Source organism: Gossypium hirsutum, chromosome A08, assembly GCF_007990345.1.
Source record: "Gossypium hirsutum isolate 1008001.06 chromosome A08, Gossypium_hirsutum_v2.1, whole genome shotgun sequence".
NCBI lineage: Eukaryota > Viridiplantae > Streptophyta > Magnoliopsida > Malvales > Malvaceae > Gossypium > Gossypium hirsutum.
Genome location: NC_053431.1, coordinates 116,856,190 through 116,882,514, shown reverse-complemented (window position 1 = coordinate 116,882,514; position 26,325 = coordinate 116,856,190). Strand labels below are relative to the sequence as shown.

General features: G+C 31.6%; 2 protein-coding genes and 1 long non-coding RNA gene across 3 annotated transcripts; 1 reads left to right on the top strand and 2 right to left on the bottom strand.

Annotated features, from left to right (window-relative positions):
- Nucleotides 1-80: 80 nt before the first annotated feature.
- On the bottom strand, nt 81-1,982 carry LOC107926966 (geraniol 8-hydroxylase). Its single transcript, XM_016857901.2, has 2 exons — nt 929-1,982; nt 81-852 (listed from the first exon to the last, which is right to left on the bottom strand). The coding sequence occupies exons 1-2, from the start codon at nt 1,823-1,825 to the stop codon at nt 247-249; spliced, it is 1,503 nt and encodes a 500-aa protein (XP_016713390.1). The 5' UTR covers nt 1,826-1,982; the 3' UTR covers nt 81-246.
- A 5,840-nt stretch (nt 1,983-7,822) lies between these two features.
- On the top strand, nt 7,823-9,342 carry LOC121204645 (uncharacterized). The gene is made up of 3 exons (XR_005899833.1): nt 7,823-7,928; nt 8,377-8,464; nt 9,180-9,342. It is a non-coding gene; the product is annotated as an uncharacterized lncRNA (long non-coding RNA).
- A 4,801-nt stretch (nt 9,343-14,143) lies between these two features.
- On the bottom strand, nt 14,144-16,067 carry LOC107926999 (geraniol 8-hydroxylase). Its single transcript, XM_016857956.2, has 2 exons — nt 14,968-16,067; nt 14,144-14,888 (listed from the first exon to the last, which is right to left on the bottom strand). Exons 1-2 carry the CDS (start codon nt 15,856-15,858, stop codon nt 14,283-14,285), a joined length of 1,497 nt encoding a protein of 498 aa, XP_016713445.1. The 5' UTR covers nt 15,859-16,067; the 3' UTR covers nt 14,144-14,282.
- Nucleotides 16,068-26,325: the final 10,258 nt, after the last annotated feature.

The window sequence follows — 26,325 nt, the reverse complement described above, 5'->3', positions numbered from 1 at the left end:
TAAAAAAATTTAAGGGCCTAAAAATAATTTTACATTTTACGGGGGCCGGGGCATGGATTAAATCAACAATTACAAAGATAGAATCAAGCAAATATAATTTGAATTACTTACATAAAATTACACGAAAATAATCTATATGTCATTGGCTCCGACGAAAATGTAAACAATAGAATTTTTGGAATTATTGCTATTTTAAAGCTTATTTTCTAAGTTCCAATTATTTCTCTTCAATTTAATACAATATTATTAAATTGAACGCGAGATAAGTCTTAATCGTTGAGCTTTCTGTAGAACAAGATTACATGTATCAACCATGCTTAAACTTTTAAGTGTAACTCCATCTTCAAGTTCCCAGTCGAATGAATAAATAAGTGTACCCAACGTTAAGTGCAACATTCTCATGGCTAGTGGCAATCCAGGGCAAATACGTCTACCACTCCCAAATGGAATGAGTCCAAAGTCCCTTCCTTTAACATCAATTGTTGATCTTATGAACCTCTCAGGAAGAAACAAGTCAGGTTCCTCCCAAAAATTAGGATCTCTACCTATAGCCCATGCGTTGATCAACACTCGTGCACCCTTTGGAACCACGAAATTATGAATCTCAATATCTTCTTCAGCTTTTCGAGGAAGTAACAAGGGAATTGGAGGATGCAATCTCATCGTTTCCTTAACAATTGCTTGCAAATAAGGTAAACAAGTAACGTGGGATTCCTCCACTGGGTTCCCTTCGCCAATTACTTGTTGCAGTTCTCTTCGAGCTACCCGTAAAGGTTTTGGGTTATGGAATAATTCTGCCATTGCCCACTCCAAAGTACTGGAAGTACTATTCGTCCCCGCTATCAACAAATCCTGTTTCAAAACAATTTCTTATTACCAAGTTATGAACTTAAATAATAAAAGACAGAAAGGAGATGAAGTTAAAAACCAGAATCAAATGCTTTATCAAATTTCTGTCGAGCTCTTCGTTGCTATCTTGTTTACTGAGTTGGAGAAGAGTATCCAATAAATCATTAGTTGATATATAATCATCCATCTTTTTCAACTCCAACCGCTCATCGATCAGTTTGTCGAAAATATTCATCAACTTCTCAAAATGAATCGACATCCGCCTCCTTATACCTTGCAAGTCAAGATTATCAAGAAGAGTAGGGAAATAATCACCAAAATTGAGTTTTCCTAACTCTTCCCTGACACCTCGCACAATTTTTTGGTATTCCAGAGCACTATCTGAAGAGTCAGCTAAATCGATAGAGAAAATAGTATTGGACAAAAGATTAAGTGTAGTTTTGAAAACAACTGTGGATATCTCGATCGCTTCCCCTACGCGGGAACTATCACGAACATCAGCAAGGAGTTGCTCTATTTTGCTACGCCGCAAGTGTTGGTTAGCGTCAAGTTTGTGACTAGCGAAAATGTGCAAATTACAGATTTTCCTAAGATTTCTCCATGTGATTGAAACAGACATCCAAGGCAATCCGGTTTCGTTGTGTTGAAGGGCACGAAGGGCACCTGGAACGGTTCGGTTACAAGATATGGCATCGTACGTTAGGAGGATTTCTTTGGCCATGGCTGCAGACGAAAGAACTAGCGTAGTTGTTTGGCCAAGTTTCAAAGTCATGATGTCCCCATGAATGTTGGCAAGTTTGGCAAGGGCCCTATGGGGTTCATCACCAAGCTGAAAGAGGTTCCCGAAGATTGGAATTGTTGGTGGACCGGGCGGAAGCTTGTGGGTTCTTCCCAGTTTCCTTCTTGTGATAAAATGGAAAGCTTGAAACAAGATCAAGTAGAAAACAAAGTACAGTAAGCAACTCAAGAAATCCATATTAATTGCTTGCTGTTATACACAATAGAAAGTACCTCTTTCAGTGTATAAGAAATACCAATTCTTTGTTTTGAATGAAGCAATAATTTTATAGCAATTTATATAATGTTACACAAATGCACAGGCTCAAAATGCTAGTAACCAACAGCACAAAGGCTTTACCACCCTAAATTTTGAGATCTATTGTAGCTACTACTATTACACATCTGATTTGCCATGCATTTTTATTTTATATTATTATTATTATTTAATCAACATTCATAATTAGTACCTAACACCTTAATACTTTGAACCATTAATTAAATCAACAATTACAGAGATAGAATCAAGCAAATACGATACATGAGTTACACGAAATGTAAACAATAGAATTTTTCGGCTATCAAATTTTATATAACAATTACAAGGCGAGAAGCTTAAAGATTCATGAACATAGCTTCGTGCGTAAGTTTTTATGCACCTTTCATCTAATATGTTTAGTTATTTTGTTGTTTAATTAATGAGATAATATTGACATTTGTTGCAAAATATTTTTTTTATTTGTAAACTTTATTGATTAGTATTTTATATAATTGATGCATGTTTCATATTTGAAATTTATTTATTTAATATTTTTATATACATATATTTAATATTTTTTAAAAATATTAATAAATTTAAAACGGTTATCAAAAAAATAAAAAAAATTACAATATTACTTTGCATGAGAATCATCCTCTTCCCTATACTAACAATTTAGCTATGCACTATATTTATTGTGGCAGTAGTAAAAACATTTTAATTTCCAGTTTTTTCTTAGCCTTTCAACTTGGAGTACTTGATTTATACCTAATTTCTCTTAGTTTATACCTAATTTTTAGGTACTTTGGTGGCATTAAATTTTATAATTTTATGCTAAAAACCAATAGAATATTCACGTGTGTCTTAAAATATATCTATTTCTTTAAAGAAAATTAGAAATTTTAGGATTTTTATTTTTTTAATTTCATGTGCATATATAATGAATCACAACAAATAATTGTTTAGGTTAATTCTAAACTTGTATTTCTAATAGTTTTATAATTTCAAAAAATAATAGCATAAAAAGTATTACTTTAAAATAAGCTATAGGTTTTTTAGAAATTTTTTAATTTTTTAATTTCCTGTGTAAAATAAACTTAAACAAACTATTTTCTAGATTTATTTAAATTTAGATAACAGTGTGACCATGTTCATTCTAAACATATATATATATATATATAGGAATTTTATTTTATTTTTATAATTTCAAAAATAATAATATAAATAAAAAATGAATTCCAAAATTTTTTATAAAAAAATTCAAGTGGGATGAAAAATAAACATACTAACACAATCGAAAGTTTCCTTAAATTGGATTTTTATAATTAAATAAAATTTTGGTTAATTGGAGAATTAAAAAAAAACGTTCTCAAGGATAATTAAAAAATCAAATATCAAAATAAAAAAAATCAAATATAAATTATTTGGTTAAATATATAAAAATTTGCGTTTTAAATTTTTATATTGTTGAATATTTGAAAATTTAAAATGATTATAAATAATTTAAGTATTGAAGTTTAAGGCTTATTTTAAAATATGGAATTTATTTTAAATTTATTATTATTTTAAATTATTAAAAATAAAAATTATTAAAAAGGAAACATTAAGAATGAATTTGTAGACGTTGTTGTCCATAGTCATTTGTTAAGGTTGATTATGCCCGTTAAATAAAAAAACAATAAACATCCTAAAATTTAAGAAAAGGTCAAAATATAAAAAATTGAAAATTATCTAAAATTCCTGTTGTCATTTTACACCATAATTTTATATTTTAATTTTTAAAAAGGATAAATATAAATTAGTATCCGAATTTGTCCACTTCTCTCAGATTGGTACTTATGATTTTTTTTATCTTAAATTGGTACCCAAACTTTTTTTCCGTCAACTATATTGGTACCTAAGCATAACATTGTTACTTTTGAGCTAACATGGTAGTACTGACCACTCATATGGTGCCACATGTCATCCTCTTTGTACCTTTTTTTTTCATTTTTCCTCATTTTCTTCCTTTTCTTTTTCTTTTTCCTACCCTGGCCACAATGTAACACCCCCTACCAATATTCCGAGCCTAGAATAGGGTATGAGGCATTACCGAACTTAATATGATCAATCATGTAAAAATCAGCCATAAAATTTCTTCTAAATTAAAAACTTTCATACATATGTTTAACGTCCCTTATATGGGCCTATGGGGCCCAAAACATACATTCAGGGTGGTTCGGGACCAAACCGTAAACATATGAAACTTTTGCAACACTTAGAAAATTTTCACACTTTGGAGATTCACAAGCTCGTGTTTTCAACTCGTGTAACTCTCTGTTTATAACTTCATCACCCTTGTCAGTCGTACACTTCATATAAATAACAAGAAACGTGTATAGGCTCATTTCTCATTAAATTTCTCATATATATACACAATTTCACGTTATGTAATCATACAACATACATTAGCCATATCTCTGTAATCTAAATATATTTTTATAACAACTTATCTTGATTTCATACTGTTTCATATTTAAGCTTAAATAACCAAAGTATTTGAAATATCATCTTTATGCAAATAGTACACATGAGGTATATAATTCCATAATTATGAATAAACACATTTATCAAATATTTTCCATATTCATATACCAATGTCTCATGTCTCTATATATCAATAACCATCATTTTCATGAATTCTGAGTTCAATTTCATAATTATTTGTCTCGTGTTTAATTTATTCCATGTCGGAACTTTATTCATTAATACGTTTGAATTATCAATACATATGGATAGTACATTCAAGATGAACAATTATATAATCACAAATGAATTCATTTATCAACCAAGTTCTATACTCATATCTTATCAACTCGTACTTCATGTATCACATAATTCCATGTAACACTTACCAAACTTTGTCAAATTAGTGAACGTCATACGGAATTGAGTACTTCGTTTACTCGATGTCATAGTTCAACTATGGTCTTACACATCTTCATATATCGATGTCATAGCCCAGCTATGGTCTTACACGTAATCACATATCACATATCGATGCCATAGCCCAGCTATGGTCTTACACGAATCACATATCTCACTGATGCCATATCCCAGATATGGTCTTATACAGTAGCATATATCACACCGATGCCATATCCCAGATATGGTCTTATACGGAAATCACTTGTCACTTGTAGCCGAAGCTACCACTATTCACTGATCAGGTAGCCGGAGCTACTATTTTTCATTGATTAGGTAGTCGGAGCTACCATTTTTCACTGATCAGGTAGCAGAAGCTACCACTTTTCACTTATCAGGTAGCAGAAGCTACCACTTTTCACTGATCAGGTAGCCAAAGCTACCACTTTTCACTTGTCATTTGTCCTTAATCAGATAAGTGTAACCGAAGCTATTACTTATCACTTTTACTTATCCTTGATCAGATAAGTGTAGCCGAAGCTATCACTTATCACTTGTTGCCATGGTCCAACTATGGTCTTTTCCTTTAATTCATCTTGTCACTGAACTGAAATGCTTAATTTGATCATTTATTCAATTTTCATGCTTTTACATTATCCACGATTTTATCATTAATACATATGAAATAACACATCATGAAATTCATAAAATTAACAAATAATCACTAAAATTTAGCCATATAAACTCACAAGTACAAATTTTGTATTATAACGATAATCATAATTTCATAATAAATATTCCACATAAAACATTATATCATTTCTAATCCAACACTTATCGATTATAATCGGGCATGTATTTAATTTATACACGAGTCATTCATATATTTTTCCTCCTCCTCCTCTCCATCCACATCCTTGGTATAAATAACACACTTGTAAGTAACCTTATCCATAATTTTCACTAATTACTTATGTGAATATTCAGACATCCACCCGTGTCGTAGTCACTAAATTATTTATATCTAGAGCTACAGAACTCAAAATTAAGATCCGCTAATTTTATATGAAACTATACTCATATATCTTCTTACCATAAAAATTTCATAATTTTTGGTTAGGCCAATTAATACATTTTATTCATTGAAGTCTCCCCTGTTCTGCTGTCTGACAGCTCCGACCCTTCTTCACTAAAAATTAATTATCTCCTCGTACAGGATTCGAATGATGTTCCCGTTTGTTCTCTTGAAAATAGACTCATTCAAGATTCTAAACATATAAATTTAAGCCCTAATTATTTTTATCCAATTTTTGATGATTTTACAAAGTCAGAACAGGGGAACCCGAAATCATTCTGGCCTTGTCTCACAAAATTTAACATATCTCATGATTTACAATTCCATTGCTTACATCATTTCTTCTATAAGAAACTAGACTCAATAAGCTTTAATTTCATATTTATTCATCCTCTAATTCCATTTCTACAATTTTTGGTGATTTTTCAAAGTTAGACTACTGCTGCTGTCCAAAACAGTTTTAGTGCAAAATGTTGATTTCAATTTTGCCCCAAAGTTCACAATTCATACAATTCAGTCCTTGCTCAATTAACCCCTCAATTAAGATAATTTTCTCAATTAATACTTTTCCTAGACATTATAAGTTATTTCATAACTATTTAAATTCATAATTTCTACATAAAACTCTAACTTCAAACTCTTTTACAATTAGGTCCCAAACATTCACTTTCTATTCAATTGTTTCAATAAAATCAGCATATAAACAATTTAAAGCTCTAATTCCATGAAAAATCATCATATACTTCCAGCACATATTCATAGCAACTTTCAATTTCTTTCATAGAATCAAAAACTAATGAATTTAACAAGTGGACCTAGTTGTAAAAGTCACAAAAACACAAAAAAATTCAAGAAATAATCAAGAATTGAACTTACCTGAAGTAAAAATATGAAAAAAACCAGCTCAAGGGAACTCTTCCATGGTGTTTTTTCTGATGAGAATGCAGAAAAATAAAGAGCAATCTAGATAATTCTACTTTAGTCCTAGCTTTATTAAGTAAATTTTGCAATTTTGCAATTTTTCCCTTAATTCTCCTTATTTTCTTGCTGATTTCATGCCATTGCCATCCAACGCAAAGAGACCTTGGGTCTATTTTCCTTTTAAACCCTCTTTCTTTTATCATTTAAGCTATTTAATCATTTCCCACAATTTTGCATTTAATACAATTTAGTCTTTTTTGTTCAATTAACTATCAAAACTTTAAAATTTCTTGACGAAACTTTAATACTGACTTATTAACACTCCATAAATATTTATAAAAATATTTATGGCTCGATTTAAAATTCTCGAGGTCTCAATACCTCGTTTTCGATTCTAATTATTTTAATATTTATTTTTAGTACACTATTCACTACTTCAAAATTTTTCCTAACTTCACATTTAACTTATACTCACTAAATTAATAATATTTCCTACTCATTTGTCTGATTCAGTGATCTCAAATCACTGTTCCGACACCACTGAAAATTAGGTTGTTACACACAATGTCTTCTTCTCTTCTTCTCCATATTCCTCTTCTTTTAACCCTAGTTGTCACTGCCATGAGTTGCCACCATCCATGGCCTTCTCCAGCCGATCCGACCATTAAAACACTTGTAACATCTCGATTTTAAGCCCAATTGAAACAGTGGTTTCGGGACCACTGATCCGAAGGCAGAGAAATTATTTTTAATATTATTTTATGTGTTTTGGCATGATTATATGAGAGTATAAAAATTTTGGTGAGTTAATTTTAGCGATTTCATGCTTAATTGTGAAAAATGACTAAATCGCATAAAGTGCAAAAGTCTTAATTTGATAGCTAAGGGTCTTAAATTTCCATGTATCATTAATTGGGGATCTTTAAAGAGCAAATAGACCCTAGAATAGTGCTTGATCGGCCATTAGACAAAGAAATTAGATAGTCAAATGTTAGGTAAAAATTTGGTGGCTTATTTGACTAAAAAGAAATAAAATAAACAAGGGATGATATCAACCCTTTCTCATCTCCTTCTTCACCGAAATTTTCAGCAAGAGTAAGGGCTTTGAAGGTTAAAACTTCCAACCATTCATCTCCCTCTCAAGTAAGTGATTTAGATGGTTATTTTTTATAATTTTAGTACTTTTGGAACCCTTGTGGCATGAGCTAGCTAATGGGGGGACTATTTTGCAAAATGATTGAGAGTCTAGGGTTTTAACATGAGAATATTCATGTTTTTTTTTTGAAATTTTATGGAAGGAAATGAATCATGGTTGTAAAATAAACAACTTTTGTGAAGTAATTTTCATGAAAACCCTAACTAAGGACCATTTTGCATAAGTTGTAAAAATATGTGACAAATGTGTGAAATAATGGAAATTTTGGGTTGCTATAAGAGTAAAAAGGGTTCAGCTAGGCTTAAGGAATGAAGAAATTCGATAAAAAAATGGATTTTCGAGTCTAGGGGCAAAATGGTCATTTTGCCAAAAATGTGAACTTTTTATTGTATAAATTTATCTAGTGACTAAATGGATGAATTTTTATTATTTTAGATCAAGAAATACAAAATCCGAGCCTAGACCGAGGAAAAGTAAAACAAGTGGACTAAACCGAACTAGTGTCTACATTTTGTATACCGAGGTAAGTTGTAGTAAATAATACAACTACATTGTTATTGTATGTGTTTGAATTGATATAGCATAAATTGCTTGTTTGTGAAAATGATTATGTATGATAAATATTGAGATAGTGGAACTCCCGTTTGAACATTAGGAAATAAATCGGATATTCACGCCATGACATTCGGGTTATTGGTGTACTAGTGTAAGATATGTCTGGGACATGCATCAGCTACGAGATGTGTCAGTGTAAGACCATGTCTGGGACATGGCATCGGCACGAATATGTGAGAGCTAGTGTAAGACCATGTCCGGGACATGGCGTCAGCCTCGATTTCGATAGTCAGTGAAAACCATGTCTGGATATGGCATCGACTTGATGGATCAGCCAGTGTAAGACCATGTATAAGACATGGCAGCGGCATTATACCCTATGTTTGAGGCATAATGAATATCGAATAGCTTTCCAAATGGTTCAACGGTAAGAGTTATAGTTTAAGTCAAACGAGAAAAGTATAACCATGTTGTGAGTGGTACATGTTCCTATTTGAAATGTATGATACGTGAGCTCAATATATATGCTATGTGAATTGTATTGGTTAGTGACGAGTAAGTTGTGCTTATGCCTACTTTTGTACTATAAGCATGATGATGAATGGGAAAGTTGTTGCTATATTTATTTGCATACAACTTACTAAGCTTTATGCTTACTCCTTCTCTTTTCTATTTTCTTATAGTGCCGCCTAACTAGCTCGAAGATCAACAGACGTCGGAGGCATTAATCACACTATCAACTGAAGCACTCGGTATAATTAGATTTATCATTTTGAATATGGCATGTATAGGAACTTAGACTTTTAAGTTTTGTGTCATTGTTAATTGGCCAAATATGATAGCTTAGCTTAGCATTTGATTCATTTTGTATAAGGCCATGGAAATGGCTAATATTGAAAGTTATTATGTGAATGCAAGCTAGTCTTTCATGAATGTGAAATTGTTGGCATGGTTGAATATATGTAATGTATATAGGTCTTAGCTATGGTTGTTTGGTTGAGAAATCATATTAAGTTAATCTTTGATATGTTGGTTGATGTTAGATTGTGTTTCAGGGTGGCAAAGGCTTGGTAGATAGTCCTATATTGTCCCCACGGGTAGACACACGAGCGTGTGTTTAAGCCGTGTGTGACATACGGCCAACCCTATGGGTGTGTTATTCGGCCGTGTGTCCCTTGCACGTAAAATTTGCAAGTCAGAATGTATGTTAGTAAACACACGGGTAGAGACATAGCCGTGTATCTCAACCATGTGGAGGACACGGCCTCTGGCCACAGGCATGTGCCTTGGCCGTGTGCCCTAAATTAGATGCTGAGGTCAGAAACATAATGTCAAGGTTTTTAGACAGGGGCTAAGATACAGGCGTGTCATGGCCGTGTGAGAGACACGGGCGTATGTCAGGCCGTGTGAAACCCCTGTAGGTTCGAATTAGAATTTAATTCACACAGGCATGGGACACGGACCTGTCCCTATATACTTAGGTCGTGTGTGTCACATGGGCTATCAGTATGGCCGTGTTATAATAACCACACGTGCGTGTTGCCCTTCCACACAAACGTGTGCCCTGTTTTAAGAGTTATTTTTCTAAGGTTAGTTAAAGGACCCAGGTTGGTCCCCAAATGGTTTCCAATGAATGTTTGAGGCATCGTAGGCCTATATTAAGGAGTTTAGAGAAGGTTCGAAAAAGTTTTAAATTCAATCAAGTCTTGGTGACTCGGAAACATTTGAATACATGTGTTTAAGTTTAGTAACGCATCATATTTTATCCCAACGTAGGGTACGGGTGTGGGGTGTTACAACACTTCTCTCTTCCTTTTCTTCTCAAATCTTGCCTTGTATTTCCAAGAAAATCTCTTTAAAGCTATAAAAAAAATCAAAACTTGATCCTTGAGCTTTTGAAATTATACTCTCCGCTTGCTGAAGAAAGACTAAGGAGGCTTTTGGTGAGGCTAAAAGTGAGTTGAGGAGCCAAAGGGAGTAGTAGCAACACCGCTGCCAAGGCAACAACAGAGAATCAATTTTCTTAGAGCCTAGTAGAAGTTCTTCAGGTCTTGGAGTTAAGGGTTAACAAATTCAAGAGAGGAATTGCCTTTGTTGTTCATTGGATCCATAGGTTTTTTAGGGTTTTTTAAATTCTTGTATTTCATTTTTTTTTTTTGAGTTCTTGCTATCTTTCTAGTTGTAAATTTCTTATTTTCAAATAATTTTAAATTCTTGTAATTCTTTAGGTTGTTGCTCTCATTTTAGGTTCTTGCTATTATATTAGGTTGTTAACTTTTTTCCTAGTTGAAATGATTTTGGGTTGAAAATTTTAAATTCTTTATTTGTTACTGAGATTGAAATTGAGAATATATCAGGTTCTTTTTTTTTCTTCTTTAAGATTTTGGGTTCTTTGTTTGTTATTTGTTCTTTGAATGTGTTGGATTCTTTATTGTTTGTTATTTGTTCTTTGAATTTGTTGGGTTCTTTGTTTTGAACATTATGGGTACAAAAACTTTTTTGAGCACTTAATTTTCTATTTGTTGAAAAAGACATTTTCGCTTGTTTTCTTCCTTTAAAAGATGTGTTATGAATAGATAAAATCAAATAGATAGAAAGCGAAGAGATCAAGTAGAAAACAAAACAGATAGTGAAAGGAAAAAACAAAAGAGATAAAAGTGAGCTAGAAGGCGAAGAGGTAGAATATGATAGTGAAAGAAAAATGAAAGGAAAAAAAATTAATTTTTAAAAGAAAACGAAAGGAAAAATAATTAAAGGGGGTTTGACTTGCAGCCAAAGAGGATAACACGTGGCAAAACGTGAATGGCTAGTGCTGCCACATCCACAAAAAAGTAACGTCGTTAGGCTCAGGTACTAATCTAGTGGACATAAAAACAGTTTGGGTATCAATCTAAGACAAAAAAATTACAAGTACCAATATAAGAAAAATGGACAAGTTCAAGTACCAATTTTATATTTAATCTTTTTTTAAAATTATAAAAATATAAAATTACTAGAAAGACATTTTTAGAATGAACTTAACATTTGGAATATTTGTTTTTGAGCAAAAGAGCCATTTTTAAATAGCGTTTGATTGATTATGTATTAATTAATATTCGATTGATTGATGTGAGATTATTGACAAAAAATTTTTTTAAGGCACTCCAGTTTTATTGTCCAAATTACTTAGACAAATAGTTGTTAATGTGATTTTTCCATGTTGGAATAAAAGAAATTCCTAAAATTCTTAATTTTTTATTTTTATTTTTAATTTTCAAAAAAAAATTTAAGACGTGTGTTAGTATAAAATTTAACCTAGTCAACCAAAAATTTAAAAAAAATTATCAATTCAGTTCAGATTAAATTAGAAAAAAGTTTAAGTATTATTAATTTGCGAAGTTGAAGGGACATATTAATCCTTTTTTCCTAACACTTGCTGAGAAGATTTTAATCTTCCTGTTGTGTCCTCCATTTGAATAGTACATAACACAAAGAGGACCAATTGGTAAAAGCTTTTAGATTGATTGAGAGAGAAAGAAAGGAAGGAGAAAGTAAAGAGATGGGTTAGGGTGGGGATTTGAAGCTATGGAGGGCCTTCTAGTGCATGGATCCTTTCTGATGATGGAACTAGAAACATTGAATGGAAGGGCCGACCGTTTCAGTTTTCAATGAAAGCTTGCAGAGGGTAAAGAAGCAATAAACCAATGTCCGCCATTAAAGCTGCAATTTGGAATTCAAGTCATCGGCAATATCTTAAAGAGATTGAATCTAAACAACAACAGCGTTTGTATTCAATTCTGGAAACTCAACTACTTCAACAGCGCCTACAAACATCCAAGCTTGCTTCAAAATTAACCCAACATGCAAGAAAAATGGGAGAAAGCAATCACCAAGCTGCAAAATCCTCAAGATTGGGGGGAGGTTCAAAGCGGTCAAATTGAAACCCTTACCGTTTTCTAGTCGGTCAACATCTAAGCTCTTTTTGAAGCACACTTCATACTTGCAAGGATGAAGCTCAACGAAACTATTTGCCTTAGAATTGACATTTAGTACCATCTTAGTTTTATATTATATAATCAACATTCGTAGATAGAAAAGTATATTAATTTTCATACCTAACGTATTCTATTAACCTTTTATCATTCATTAAATTAAGAATGACAGATATAGAAAAATCAGAATCAAATACATATATTATGAATTACTTATATAAGCTTCCCAGGAATAATCTATATCCCATTGATTCCCATGAAAATAAAAATGGTAAAATATTCACATATTCGAGGGATACCAATTTCTCTCTTCCATTTGAAATCCTTATCATTTCTCCACCTATTTTTAATTGTGATGTCAAAAGTTGTAATGATGCCAAATAAACAATCTATCCGTCCATTCTTCATCTAAATCATTAAAGCAAAGCTTTTAGACAAGATAATCCCTTCAACCAATAACCACATTTTCTTAACTTTTTCTAGCTTATAAACTACATTTTATCAATAGAAAATTTGGACACCTACTTCATATCAATTAACTTGATTTTTCTATTTATTTTCTTTCATAGGAGTGTAGCATCATGATTTTTAATTTTTTCTTTTTCCTTCTTTTTTTTTATTTAGGCCTTGTTTGATGAAGTGTTAAAAAAATCTAATAAACTTAAAAGTTAATATTTTTAGCACTTTAAATTTTTAAACAAGTTAGATTAGCCATCTTGAAAATTACTAGATACATTTTTGAGTAAACTACCTAATTGGTCACCCAACTCTTTAGGTGCTTTCATTTTGATCATCCAAATAAAAATACTTGCAATTTGGTCACTGTCGTTAGAGAAAATTTTTATTTTAGTCACACAAATGTTAAATCTCTAACGTCGGTTGATTATGCACACCACATCATCTTTTTTTATAAACTTTTTTCCCCATTACTAATGTTCATCTTCTTTCCCTCCACACCACCCTACTTCCACTATTCTTCTTTTACTCCCTACTTTGAGCAGAGAACTCAATGAAGAAGCAAACACGAGTTACAAAAAATGGTTTTAAAGCATCTTCAAGAGCAGGGTGAGGTGGGGTAAGGATGGGTGCATCTAACATCTATGGAGATGGTAATAATATTTAATATTATACATCCATAGTGAAGCAAGACAAATAGTGAAGTAGAGCATGATAACTGTAGAGTGGTGAAGGATTTAACAGCATCCACCCTATCCCGCTCTATTGTCATCCCTATTCAGAACTTGGACAAATTTAACATCCCATTTGTTGTATAATTTGATTATAAACTTAGCAAGCTTATCCTTGTCACTTCTATATATAATGGTAATCTATTGGTGTATGTACCATTTACAATGAACTGTGCATTTCTTTAAAAACTACAAGAGCTGTCACTAGTAAGGTCCGAGGGTTTATCGAAATTGATATATGTACTTGTAGATACACTGATAACCTTGGTACCAGGATTCTTGTCTACATAGTTTCTCGGAACGATCTTAGAAACAAAGGTGAAACTCTTTCCAATTAAATGGCTGAGCACTAAGCTTCAAGTAACGACGAAAAAAGCTACTTATTCCATGTATTTTGAAGATGTATTGCGGTAGTAGTTTTTGGTTGTAGATGAAATGAACCTTCGTTAAAGTTCAAATGTTAATATTAGCTGCACATTACACGGTTCCTTCTGATAGATTTATATGATTTTTATTTGATTGGCAGAAAGTTTGAAAACATGAAATTTACGATACAATAAGTTGTCGTTAGCTAAGTTTCACTTATTACACTTCAATAGTTATAGATAAAATAACCAACACAATATTGTTAATTTGAAATCGGAATGATTCTTAATGGTTGAGCTTTCTGCAGAAAAAGACCATACTTATCCTTCATATCTAAACTCTCTGGTGTGATGTTATTTTCATGTTTCCAATCAAATGAATGAATGAGTCCACCCAACATTAAGTGCAACATTCTTATGGCCAATGGTAATCCAGGGCAAATTCTTCGCCCACCTCCGAACGGAATCAGTCCAAAATCCCTTCCTTTAACATCCATTTCTGATCTTATGAACCTCTCTGGACGAAACAAGTCAGGCACCTCCCAGAACTTAGGATCTCTACCTATAGCCCATGCGTTGATCAACAGTTGTGTACCTTTTGGAATGACGAAGCTGTGAATCTCGATATCTGCTTCAGCTTTTTTGGGGAGTAACAAAGGAAACGATGGATGCAACCTCATCGTTTCCTTGACAATTGCTTGCAAATAAGGTAAACAAGTAATGTTAGATTCCTCCACCAAGTTCCCCTCGCCAATTATTTGCTTCAGTTCTCCTCTGGCTTCCTGCAAAACTTTTGGGTTTTGGAGTAATTCCGCCATTGCCCATTCCAAAGTACTTGTAGTTGTCTCGATTGCGCCTACAACCAAATCCTGTTTCACAATTTCTTACCAAGTTGAACAACTTATACAACTTAAATAATAAATTACTGAAAAGAGATTAAGTTACAACCAAAATCAAATGTTTGATAAGATTTCTGTCGAGCTTTTCGCTGTTTCCTTGGTGGCTGAGTTGGAGAAGGATATCCAAGAAATCATCAATTGATATATAATCATTCATCCTTCTCAACTCCATCCGCTCATCGAGCATTTTATCGAAAAGATCCATCATCTTTCTAAAAAGAATTGCCACTCGACGCCTGATGCCCTGCAAGTCAAGATTAGCAATAGGGAAATTATCACCAAAGTTGGGTTTTCCCAACTCTTCCATGATACCCCGCACAATTTCTCGGAACTCCTCAGAAGTATGAGTAGAGTCGGCTAAATCAATGGAGAAAATAGTATTTGATATGAGACTAAGCGTAATTTTGAAAGCAGCTTGACGTATCTCAATCGCTTCTCCGATGAGGGAACTTTCGCGAACACCAGCAAGGAGTTGTTCTACTTTGCTGCGCCTCAAGTATTGATTAGCGTCAAGTTTATGAGTAGCGAAAATATGCAAATTGCAGATTTTCCTAAGATTTCTCCATGTGGTTGAAACAGGCATCCAAGGCAATCCGGCTTCGTGATGTTGAAGGGCACGAAGGGCATCGGGAATGGTTCGGTTACAAGATACGGCATCATGCTTTTGGAAGATTTCTTTGGCCATTGTTGCAGATGAAAAAACTACGGTAGTAGTCTGGCCAAGTTTCAGAGTCATGATGTCCCCATGAATCTTGGCAAGTTTGGCAAGGGACCTATGGGGTTTATCACCAACCTGGAAAAGGTTCCCGAAGATCGGAATTGTTGGTGGACCGGGCGGAAGCTTATGGGATCTTCCCAATTTCCTTCTTGTGATCAAATGGAAAGCTTGAAACAATATCAAGGAGAAAACAAAGTACATTAACCAATTCAGGAAATCCATATTAACTGCTTGTTGTTATACACAATAGAAAGTACCTCTTATCTTTTATAACAATGTTAAGCTCTGAAAGAATCCAGCTAGACTTCCACAAAAGTTGAATTTTTTTTACCTAATTGATGAAAATTAATTAATTATTTAAGAAAATTACATAAGTCAAAATTTATAAATGAAAATCGTTTTTTATAATTTCTGCGCACACTGGTGGCACCACTCCAAATGATGATCCAATCATCAACTTTTAAAAAAATTAATTTTTTTTTTATGTAAGGGCCACCAAATTTTATTTTTCAAAATACCCATTAAAAATATGTATATTCAAAGAGGAAAAAAAAGAAAAATGTATTTTTTAATGAGTGCCGTCAGCTTGTCAGGCGACACCAGAGAATTTTTTTTCAAAAATATTTTGTGTATCATCGATACGTCAGGCGGCACTAATAAATATTTTTAGAAAAATTATTTTTTTGGCCCGTTAAAATTTTTTTAAAAAATATCTTTTAGGTGTCATTGTCATGTCAGTCGGCATTGGTGATATTTAAAAAAATTATAAAAAGAGTAATTTGAAGCTTTGGTCATTATTTTAGAAATTTTAGAGCCGACTGCTGGGAGATTTAAATCGTAGAAGTCAACAAGGAGGAGGAAATCTCTTCTTTAGTGTCAAAATTGGCACCGAAGGCCACCATAAATAGCAACATCGATGACTATTAAATAGGATGACTAAAGTTTTTAATTGAGAAAAAAAAGAAAAATTCGAATGAAAAGAGAGTATAAAAAATAGAGAATTAAATATGTGAAAGGAAAGATAATAACATACATAGAAAAGAGAGACATGAAAAGGAATGTGTTATTCTCCTTCCTTTCCCATATTTGATTTTCTATTTTTCATATTTGTTTTTTTCTTTTCTTTACATATTTGATTCTCTATTTTTTATAAATTATTCAATTCCTTTTCATATTTTTATTTTACATAGTTGTTATTCAATTTTTTTTTTCTCATATCTGACTTTCTCTCTCCCTCGTATCTCTTTGTTTTTTTTTTGTCCCTCTATTTTTCTCCCATATCTCTTTCTTTCTCATTCTCATCTCTTCTAAGATTATTTTTTTGAAATAATATTTCAGCCATTGATGGTGACATTGACGAACAAAGAAGACATGAATCACCTATGAAGTAAGCATCGGTCACGGGTTTCCCCTTTTATTTTATTTTTCGGTTTTTTTCTATTTCAACTATTTCTTTCTTTTTTTTTGTTTCACCTATTTTTTTAAATCTCCACCAATACCGCCTGATAGACTGACGACATCCATTAAAAAATATTTGTTTCCCTCCTTGAATACCCGTATTTTTAACGAGCAATTTGAAAAATACAGACTGAATGGAAGCACTTAAAAAATTAACTTTTTTAAATATCGATGATTGGGTCATCATTGGGGGCTATGCTGTCGCTGTGTCAAGCAGCCTCGGCAGACACTATAGAAAATAGATCATTTTCATAAATAAATTTTGATTTGAGTCATTTTTATAAATAATTAATTATTTTAGATTAGTCGAGTAAAAAAAGACACAAATTTTGTTGAATGTTTTAATTTTTTTAAAAATAAAATAATAATTTATATTAGTAATTCAATGTTTCTTAATTAAACTATATTATAAAAATTTAAAGCTACTATATGTTAAATAAAAATTTAAAATTGGATTCTTTAATTTATGAATAAAAAGATGGAACAAAATCAAATGCACTTTTTTGGGGGGGAATAAATCCAAAACTAGATGAAATTGAATGAATTCCATATCCATATCCATTGTTTCTATACTGCCATTGGAGACAATCTTTTGGCTTTTTTCTTTCCACATCCATATCCATATCCATATCCATAGTTCCTACAAAACGACGATACGTATACGAATTGCTAACTCAACGTGTGGTCAATATGTAGGACAAGCTTTAAAAGTGTTTTAAATACTGAACCACCCGTTTTCTAAAATGTTAAATTCAAAATACAAATAAATATAACAATAAACTTACATCTTACTATTAATAGAAAATAAACAAATATATGTTTATTATTTATTTTAAATTAAATTAAATTAATTAAAAATTAAATTTTTTTAAACTTAAATAAGCAGACATATCATTTATGAATTATATTAATTTAAATTAATTAATACATAAAAATATTTTTAGGTCCCCGAAATGATTAGTCTTCATGGACGGTAAAATGAGACACGGAAGAACCTTAATTATATCGAAAAATTACCTTCAATTAAATTAAGAGTCAATTGCACTAGACATTCCCAAACTATGTCTCTCATTTTAAATTGGTTCTCAAACTTCAAAACATCCTAGTTACATCCCAAAATTATCGATGTTATATTAATTGTGATTTTCTTTATTAAAACTGTTAATTTAACCATTAAATGACACATTAAATTTTACATAGCTAAATTTAAAATAAAAAATTTGAAGAAATAGAACATTGTTGCATAAAAGAAAAAAAAAAGAACGGTAAAGTTTTTGTAGAAGTTTCAAAAACCTAAAAATTAAGATTTCAAAACATCATTTTGCAATATTTATTTTTTCTTAAAGTTTTCATTTTAAATTATGTGGTATAAGATCTGATGTGTCATTTAACATAATTAAATTAATTATTTTAATAGCAGTCGAAACCATTTTTTTATTTTAGGAAAAAATCGGGAATCGACTTCTTAAAACTTAATGTGGAGTCGCCACCAATCTCTTGGTTTAGGTGTGACTGGGTCACCTACTAAAACGTTTTGTTCCATTAAAGGCAATTTTGGTTCACGTAAAATCAAAAATGGGTTCGGGAGTCAGTTACGCATGAGGAAGAGTGAGCACCCTCATTACGCCCAAAAATTGGTACCAAATTGATTCGATGCTATCCTTATATCAAAGGTTTTAAAAAAAAATTTTGAAGTGTGATTCTTTTTAAAAATGTTTGAATAGTTCAAATTAGCGGACAAAATTCTCTCGTTTCAAAGATATGCAGCTTCATATCCAACACGATTGGACACGATCCTTTATACCTTCAAAAATACGATTGATTTTTGACCCTCGAAAACTCGTACGTTAAAATTATAAAAGGATATCCAAATATTTAGTTCACCGAAAAATCATACCCAGCACGTAGGGCACGATTTCTCAAATTCTCAGATATTGAATATTGCCTTATTTCAAATTTTTTTACTAATAAGGAAAATTGAAAATTAGCTCAAAACACGTTTATTTATTTTAAAATAGATGAGATACTTAATGCATTGTATCGAAACATTTGCATAGAAAAGAGATTAATGAACATGAAATAATATAGTACAATAAATCACAATTAATAAATCCAACAATTATATACAACTATTCTAAGTAAATGTAACCAAATTCTTAATCATGGATGGAGAACAATGGATACAATAGATATGACAATGACTAAGTGATATACATCAACAATAAATATTGCACGATATAAAACAATTCACAAAACATTTACAAAATAAAATAGAAATTAGAAGTCAATGTGTACAAGACAATTTCAAAATAGATGAATGAACACATAATATATATAATATAAATTGACAAATTTGCATAAAAACTAGGAATATATGATTATTGAAATAAGTATTGTAGAATAAAATATTTGAATCGAATAATATGCAAAAATATTTTAAATACAAATTCATTTTAAAAATTGACAATGTACATGATAACTTAAATAATATATAAAATATAAAAGAATAATAAAATACATGATAGCATATACCACACATAATAGATTTACAAAACACACACATAATAGATATAGTAATAATTATTTATAAAAATAACATAGAGATGCATACAAGATTAAATTAATTTTGCTTTATACATATAGACATATATGGAAAAAAACACTTAAATGAGATACTATATAATATATTAAAAGAATATGATACAAAGAACTTCAAAAGAATATGAATTTTAAAACAATGATTTAACTATTAAAGTATTATATGCACATATATACACAAAAATATTTAAACGAGACATTCCATGATATAACCAACTTCAAAATAATTATATGGAGGAAAAAAAACATAATCAATAAAACGAATAAAAATATAAAATGAATTCTAAAATGATAATTATTTCAAATAGAAAGCAAAATTCGGTATGCATGAGTATGTACATATAAACGTTTAAATAGAATTTTATACATAACCTTGAAATAATATATTACAAGCTTCAAAATAGTGAACTTTTTAAAAACAAAAAAATTATTAAAGCAATTTCAGCAAAAAAAAAAATGAATACCTTTTAAACCACCAATTAATAAATGGAAAACTTAATAGAACAAATTTAAAATGAAGGGGATAGTTTATAAATAAAATAATTGATAGAATTAAAATAAGGATCGATGCGAAACACGCGTGCATGTTCAGGGACTAAAACTGGAAATAATCCAGATCCCAAAACGCAGTGTGTAGGCGTAGATTGAATTGTAAACGTATTCAAATTACAAGGCTAAATTCTAAAAATGAAGTAAAACCAGCCATGCACAATTGAATACCTGCGCAAATAAAGAGGACTCAGCGCGCAATTAGCCATTTAAAGCCAAACGCGCGGATCTAGTACAAGCATGGGTCCGATCATCGGATTATGTCGTCCAAACGACGTCGTTTCTAAACCACCGAGATTGGTTTAAACGGCGCCGTTTCTGCCATTTTATAAAGGATAAACAATGCCTTTATTCCATCAAATCATATCAAAACCCTAGCCTACCCATCTTTTCTCCTCAGCCGAACTCTACCCCTTTAGCACTAGCGCCGATCTACCTTCACAAACAGCAACCGACAAATTCGGGCTCTTGATGATAATTTTTGGCCTTGTGATTCCCCTTTCAACTCCGATTTCAACGAAGCCAAGATGAATCTTGTAACGCCTCCGCACCCGAGACCGTAGCCGGAGTCGAGCACGAGATGTTAACGGACTTAATTCATTAATTAAACAGCTCAAACAATTTATTTTAGAATTTCCAGACAAGCTGGCTAACTGCGTCACAATCTCTAAAAAATTCATATCTCGAATTAAAAAACTCGAAATCAAATTCCGTAAATTTTCCTTGAAACTAGACTCATATATCTACTTACTATTTTTTTTCTAGAATTTTTAGTCAGGCCAATTAGTACAGTTTATTAGTTAAAGTCTCTCATGTTTCAAGGTTCGGCTACTCTGACCCCTGTGTATTCCGAATCAGATATCTCCCTGTACAGAGTTTCAATGACTATGTCGTTTGTTTCTCATAAAACTGGACTCAATAAGGATTTCATATATGTAATTTAAAACTCCTAATTGTTTTTTGTAAAATTTATGGTGAATTTTTTAAAGTCAGAATAGGGGATTCAGAGATCGCTCTGAACCTGTTCCACCAAAACTTAAATATCTCATAAAATATAACTTATTTACCTGTTTTGTTTCTTCCATATGAAAATAGACTCATCAAGATTCTATTCCATAACTTATTCATCATTTAATTCCATTTTTAATATTTTTAGTGATTTTTCAAATTCACGCCACTACTGCTGTCTGATTCTATTTTGTGGCAAATTTTACCTTTCCAAGGATTTTCATGGTTTAGTTAAGACATAAAGCATACATGTTATCATATATAAACTTGATTAGCCATTCCAATAGCTAATCATTCTCAAACATTTCCATTCCATCCATGGCCATATCGTAAGATTATACACACAAAATGATTGGAATGCTATACATGCCATATTTCCAAAAATTTCAAGTCATTATACCGCGATTGTCCAGTGATAGTGTGAACGTGCCTTCGGCCGTCCAGATCTCCAAATTGACTTGTCAAAACTACAAAGAATGAAAAGGAGGGAGTAAGCATAGATGCTTAGTAAGTCCACATGCAAATAACAAATAACTTAACAAAGCAATTATACCAACCAACATTAACATAATATCACCAAAACATGTATCACATTTCTATTCATCATTCATCATCTTACCATATTATTGTTGTCGTATCAAGTCTCAACCCGAGGGTTAAGTACATACCTGTCCAAAGTGCCCATTCCACAACACTTACCAATACGTCACTTGCATCTTGAGTATTCTTCCATTTCACTAGAATTTTACCCGTTGAACACATCGGAATATAACTCGGATACATGGAAAGTTTGCACATAAGTGCCACATATGTAGCCAAGCTACCATGTAACCCGCCCATAAGCGAACTCGGACTCAACTCAACGAGCTCGGGCGTTCGTATCCATAAGTGAACTCGGACTCAACTCAACAAGTTCGGATGCCTAGTTACATTTCACGAACTCGGACTCAACTCAACGAGTTCGGACGTTCGCATCCATAAGTGAACTCGGACTCAACTCAACGAGTTTGGATGCCCAAATATCCTAATCTATTCCTAAGGTTCAACGGGACTTTCCTCGTTCACACTCCTTTACCATTCTCCTTGGAATACCAATGACGATACTTCGGTAGTCTTTCACATTTTTCACATAATTCATAAAATTTTTGCATGTTGTCCAACAATGACCACAAAGCATAGAATTGCATGATAACAACCATAATATCGTATAAATAGCATTAAATGATTTAAAATAACGGTTATATTACAATATTTACATATGAACTTACCTCGATACAAAATGAGAATAGTCGAGCCTATTCCTCGTAAACTTTATTTTTCCCCCGATTTTGATTCGAATCTTTTTTCTCTTGATCTATAATACCAAATTAATTTATTTAATACACACATTCATCAAAACATCCCCTAGTACGAACTTTGGCAAAATTACCATTTTGCCCCTAAACTTTCACATATTTACACTTTTGCCCCAAGGCTCGTAAATTAAACCTCAGCCTATTTTCTTATGTTTTATGACATGCTGATCATTTTTCCCTTCTATAGCAACATCAAATTCACACTCTAACATGTACTTATGAATATTAGGTATTTTTACCGATTATGTCATTTTACTCGTTTTTACGAAAAATCACTTAGCAAAAGTTGTTTAACACAATCTCAAACTTCATATTCTACCATAAAACATCAAAATTCATACATATCATCCATGGGTAAAATTTTAAATATAACCCTAGCTCAAAATATTGATAGAAATAGGTAAACCAAGCTACGATGGTTTCAAAAATGTAAAGAACATTAAAAACGGGCATAAAAATCACTTACAATCAAGGCTTAAAAGTGTTGAAACCCTAGCTATGGTGGAGAGAAAAATTCAGCAGCAACTTATGGAGAAGATGATCTTTTTTGTGTTATTTTTCCCATTTTATTTCATTTAATATCCAAATGACCAAAATGCCTTTCCTTACTAAACTTTCAAAAATTTCATCCATGTCCAATTTTTGTCCATAAACTTATAAATTTTTCAAATTGCTATTTAAGACCTCCTAATTAATATTTCAAAGCAATTTCATACTAGAAACTTCTAGAATGCAAGTTTTACAACTTATTCAATTTAGTCCCTAACTTCAAATTAAGCACTTTATGCATAAAATTTCTTCACGAAATTTTCACACAATCATGCAATCATATCATAGACCTCAAAATAATCATAAAATAATTATTTCTATATCATATTTTGTGGTCCAAAAACTACTATTCCAATTAGGCCCTAATTCGGGTTATCACAAATCTGCGGCCGATTCGCAAGGTAAGATCTCGCCCTTTATTTTCTCTTTTGATATCTTAAACACAATAGTGTTGCAAGATTGAAAAAGAAAACAAGATAATTCGACGGAGAACTTTAAAGAAAATGGAAAATCACCTTCAAGAATATGCTTTCAAAATGCCTTCTCTAATATTTAGTGTGCATAATATGCGTATTTTAGAGTGCATGCGTCCCCTTACAAAGATGAAATCGACGGGTTTTTATAGCCAGATTTTTTAGAATAAATAAAAATAAAAATTACATTTATTTGTTGTATTCTGTTAGTGGTTCTTCTGGTGTATTCTTGTGCAAACTCGGCCGTACGGAGGAGCGGGGAGACATGCGAAGGAGGCCGTGCGAGGAGCCACTCGTGGGAGCCCAACTCTCTCTAGCATATTCCAGAAGCTTCTGGTGCTCTCAACCACTGAACTTCTTTTTGAGTTCCGGATTTGGGCTAGGTTTAGGATATGGGTTTATGAATTTGGGTTAAAATTGTATCTGGGCTGGTATAAGTTCTTTATTTGGGCCTGAAAATTTGTAAAAGGACATTGATGATGGATTTTTATTGGTTTTTATCTTAATTTATTTTTGTTTTTGTTTATTTTTTTATTTTTGGGTTTTCTCTAGCGAGCCCGGGCGAAATGGGCCAATTACAGTAACAAAAGAACCTAATTGAGATAAACTCGATAGTTTACTAATGTGATTAGAATATTTTAAAATTTAAGGACAAATTTAAAATAAAAATCATAGTTTGAAGATATTTGGTGCAATTCACTCTTAAATTAATAAAGTAATAATAGTGAGTTATTATTTAAAGAACAGATTATGCTTTTTTCTAATCTCACGAACAAACTTAGAAAATTATCATGTGTTAAAATTTTTATATATTTATTTATTCATATTTTATTATATCTTATAGGAGATTATGCTTTTATTTTATTTATTTTTTGTTGTATCGCATATTGACCAATAATTTCTTGAAGGCTTGAAACAAGAGCAAGAACAAAACAGGGCACACTAACCAAGTCAAGAAATTCATCTTATTTCCTTATTATTAGTATCCTATTAAATAAATAAATAATATATATTTAGGTACAGTAAAGTCATTTTATTTTATAGCAATTCTAAGCATTAACTTTATTTGCAGGGTGAAATCAGAAAATTTTTTAGAGGAGAAAATTAAATTGTAAATTTTAAAAAATTAAATTAAAATTTTATATTTTTAAGGAGTTAAAATATAATTTAACTTTTATTAATTTTAAAATTTTAAAAAGGTTAAAATAAAAAATTTTCTACGCCCCGCTGCTTATTTGGAAGTTGAAACTGAACGCGGTCTCCATTTCTGACTAAAGTAGCAGCGTTGTTTGGGAGCTGAAACTGAAGTCCAAAATAGATTTGGAAGTGGTGTAAATAAGCTCCCATTTCAGACTCAGCTTTGTGGGATTAACTGCTTCAACTTTGCCTGCTAATTTCAATTACACAAAATCAATGAAAATAGGAGTTTTAAGGGAAAAGCAGTCTAAAACACAAATATATCAACATTCCATACATTCTCTTTTTTCTTTTTCTTTTCTTATATTTTACATATAAGTTGCTGCTACGGCTCTTCACCAGTTACCGAGTTGTTTTTAGGCGGTTTCTCAATTTCTAATTTTGTTGCATTTTTTATTATACAAATCAACAATTAAATTATAACGGTGTATCACTGAGTCAATGGCGAGAATAGCAGTTTATTGAACTAGTTATTAGCTTTTTTCTTCAAGATACTAATAAATTAACTCTTTACTTCATTAATGGCGTACAAGACTCATATCCCGACTCTACTTGTCTATCTTACATGTGTCCCCTATTTTTATTTTTATTTTACTTTTCCGGTTGGAGAGAGAAAGAGAGAAAGGGAATAAAGAGATGGAGTTTGCTTAATTTTGTGCTTTTTGTATGAATTGTTTTATCATATTATTGACATGATTTGTATGTTGATATTATTTTTTATTTGTATTTAATTTAGAGAAAAAATATTTTATTTTAAATTTTTATTATTTATTTAGATGGTAATGTCCGTGAAACCACCAAATAAAAATTCCTACGATAAAATAACTCTAAACAATTAAGAGTAATAGGGTTGAGTCCACATGGATTGGTACTTATAATCAACTTTCGAGTTTCTCTTATTAACAGAATTTCTTTCGTGTCGATAATCGTGGCAATAGCCGTACACACGACTCAAAACGGACCTATTGAAAAATAAATACAATAAATTAGGGGAGTTAAAAATGTATAGAAATTAAATAAGTGAGATAGCAAAAATTAACAATTATGTAAATCAAAAATAAAATAAATTAGAAAATGAATTTGAATTCTGTAAACACAATTATAAAGCCTTAGCCCTAGACTCGGTGAATTCTGGTTTCTAAATCTATCCTCGAAAATGAGTTTTTTCCTCCAAACAATAAGCTAGTTATAGCGGCTAAGAATGTCCTAACCGTCAATTTTTCCTTCGTAGTTGATTTCGGTACAACCTGCAAACTAACCCTTACCGATTGTCTAACTACGATACATGCATTCTCAATTCAAGACCTCGATAGTCTTGCATTTTGAAGAATCCAACTCGGATCAACGGCCTTAACAGCGTGGGACATTTAAATCTGATCATTATCTCCCTTGATTTGTTCGCGGAAATCCGAATACAGCATGGTCGACTCATCCTTCCAACTATCAGCCAAAACGACTCTAGCCCAACGCGCTTTTTGAATTAAAATTGAGTTAACTTTAAA

What these genes read in the sequence shown, in the direction of transcription:
- LOC107926966 (XM_016857901.2), bottom strand. Translation starts at nt 1,825, where the DNA reads ATGGATTTCTTGAGTTGCTTACTGTACTTTGTTTTCTACTTGATCTTG. An exon ending in TGATAAAGCATTTGATTCTG is followed by an intron (nt 853 to 928) that starts GTTTTTAACTTC and finishes GTTTTGAAACAG; the next exon opens with GATTTGTTGATAGCGGGGAC.
- LOC107926999 (XM_016857956.2), bottom strand. Translation starts at nt 15,858, where the DNA reads ATGGATTTCCTGAATTGGTTAATGTACTTTGTTTTCTCCTTGATATTG. An exon ending in TTATCAAACATTTGATTTTG is followed by an intron (nt 14,889 to 14,967) that starts GTTGTAACTTAA and finishes ATTGTGAAACAG; the next exon opens with GATTTGGTTGTAGGCGCAAT.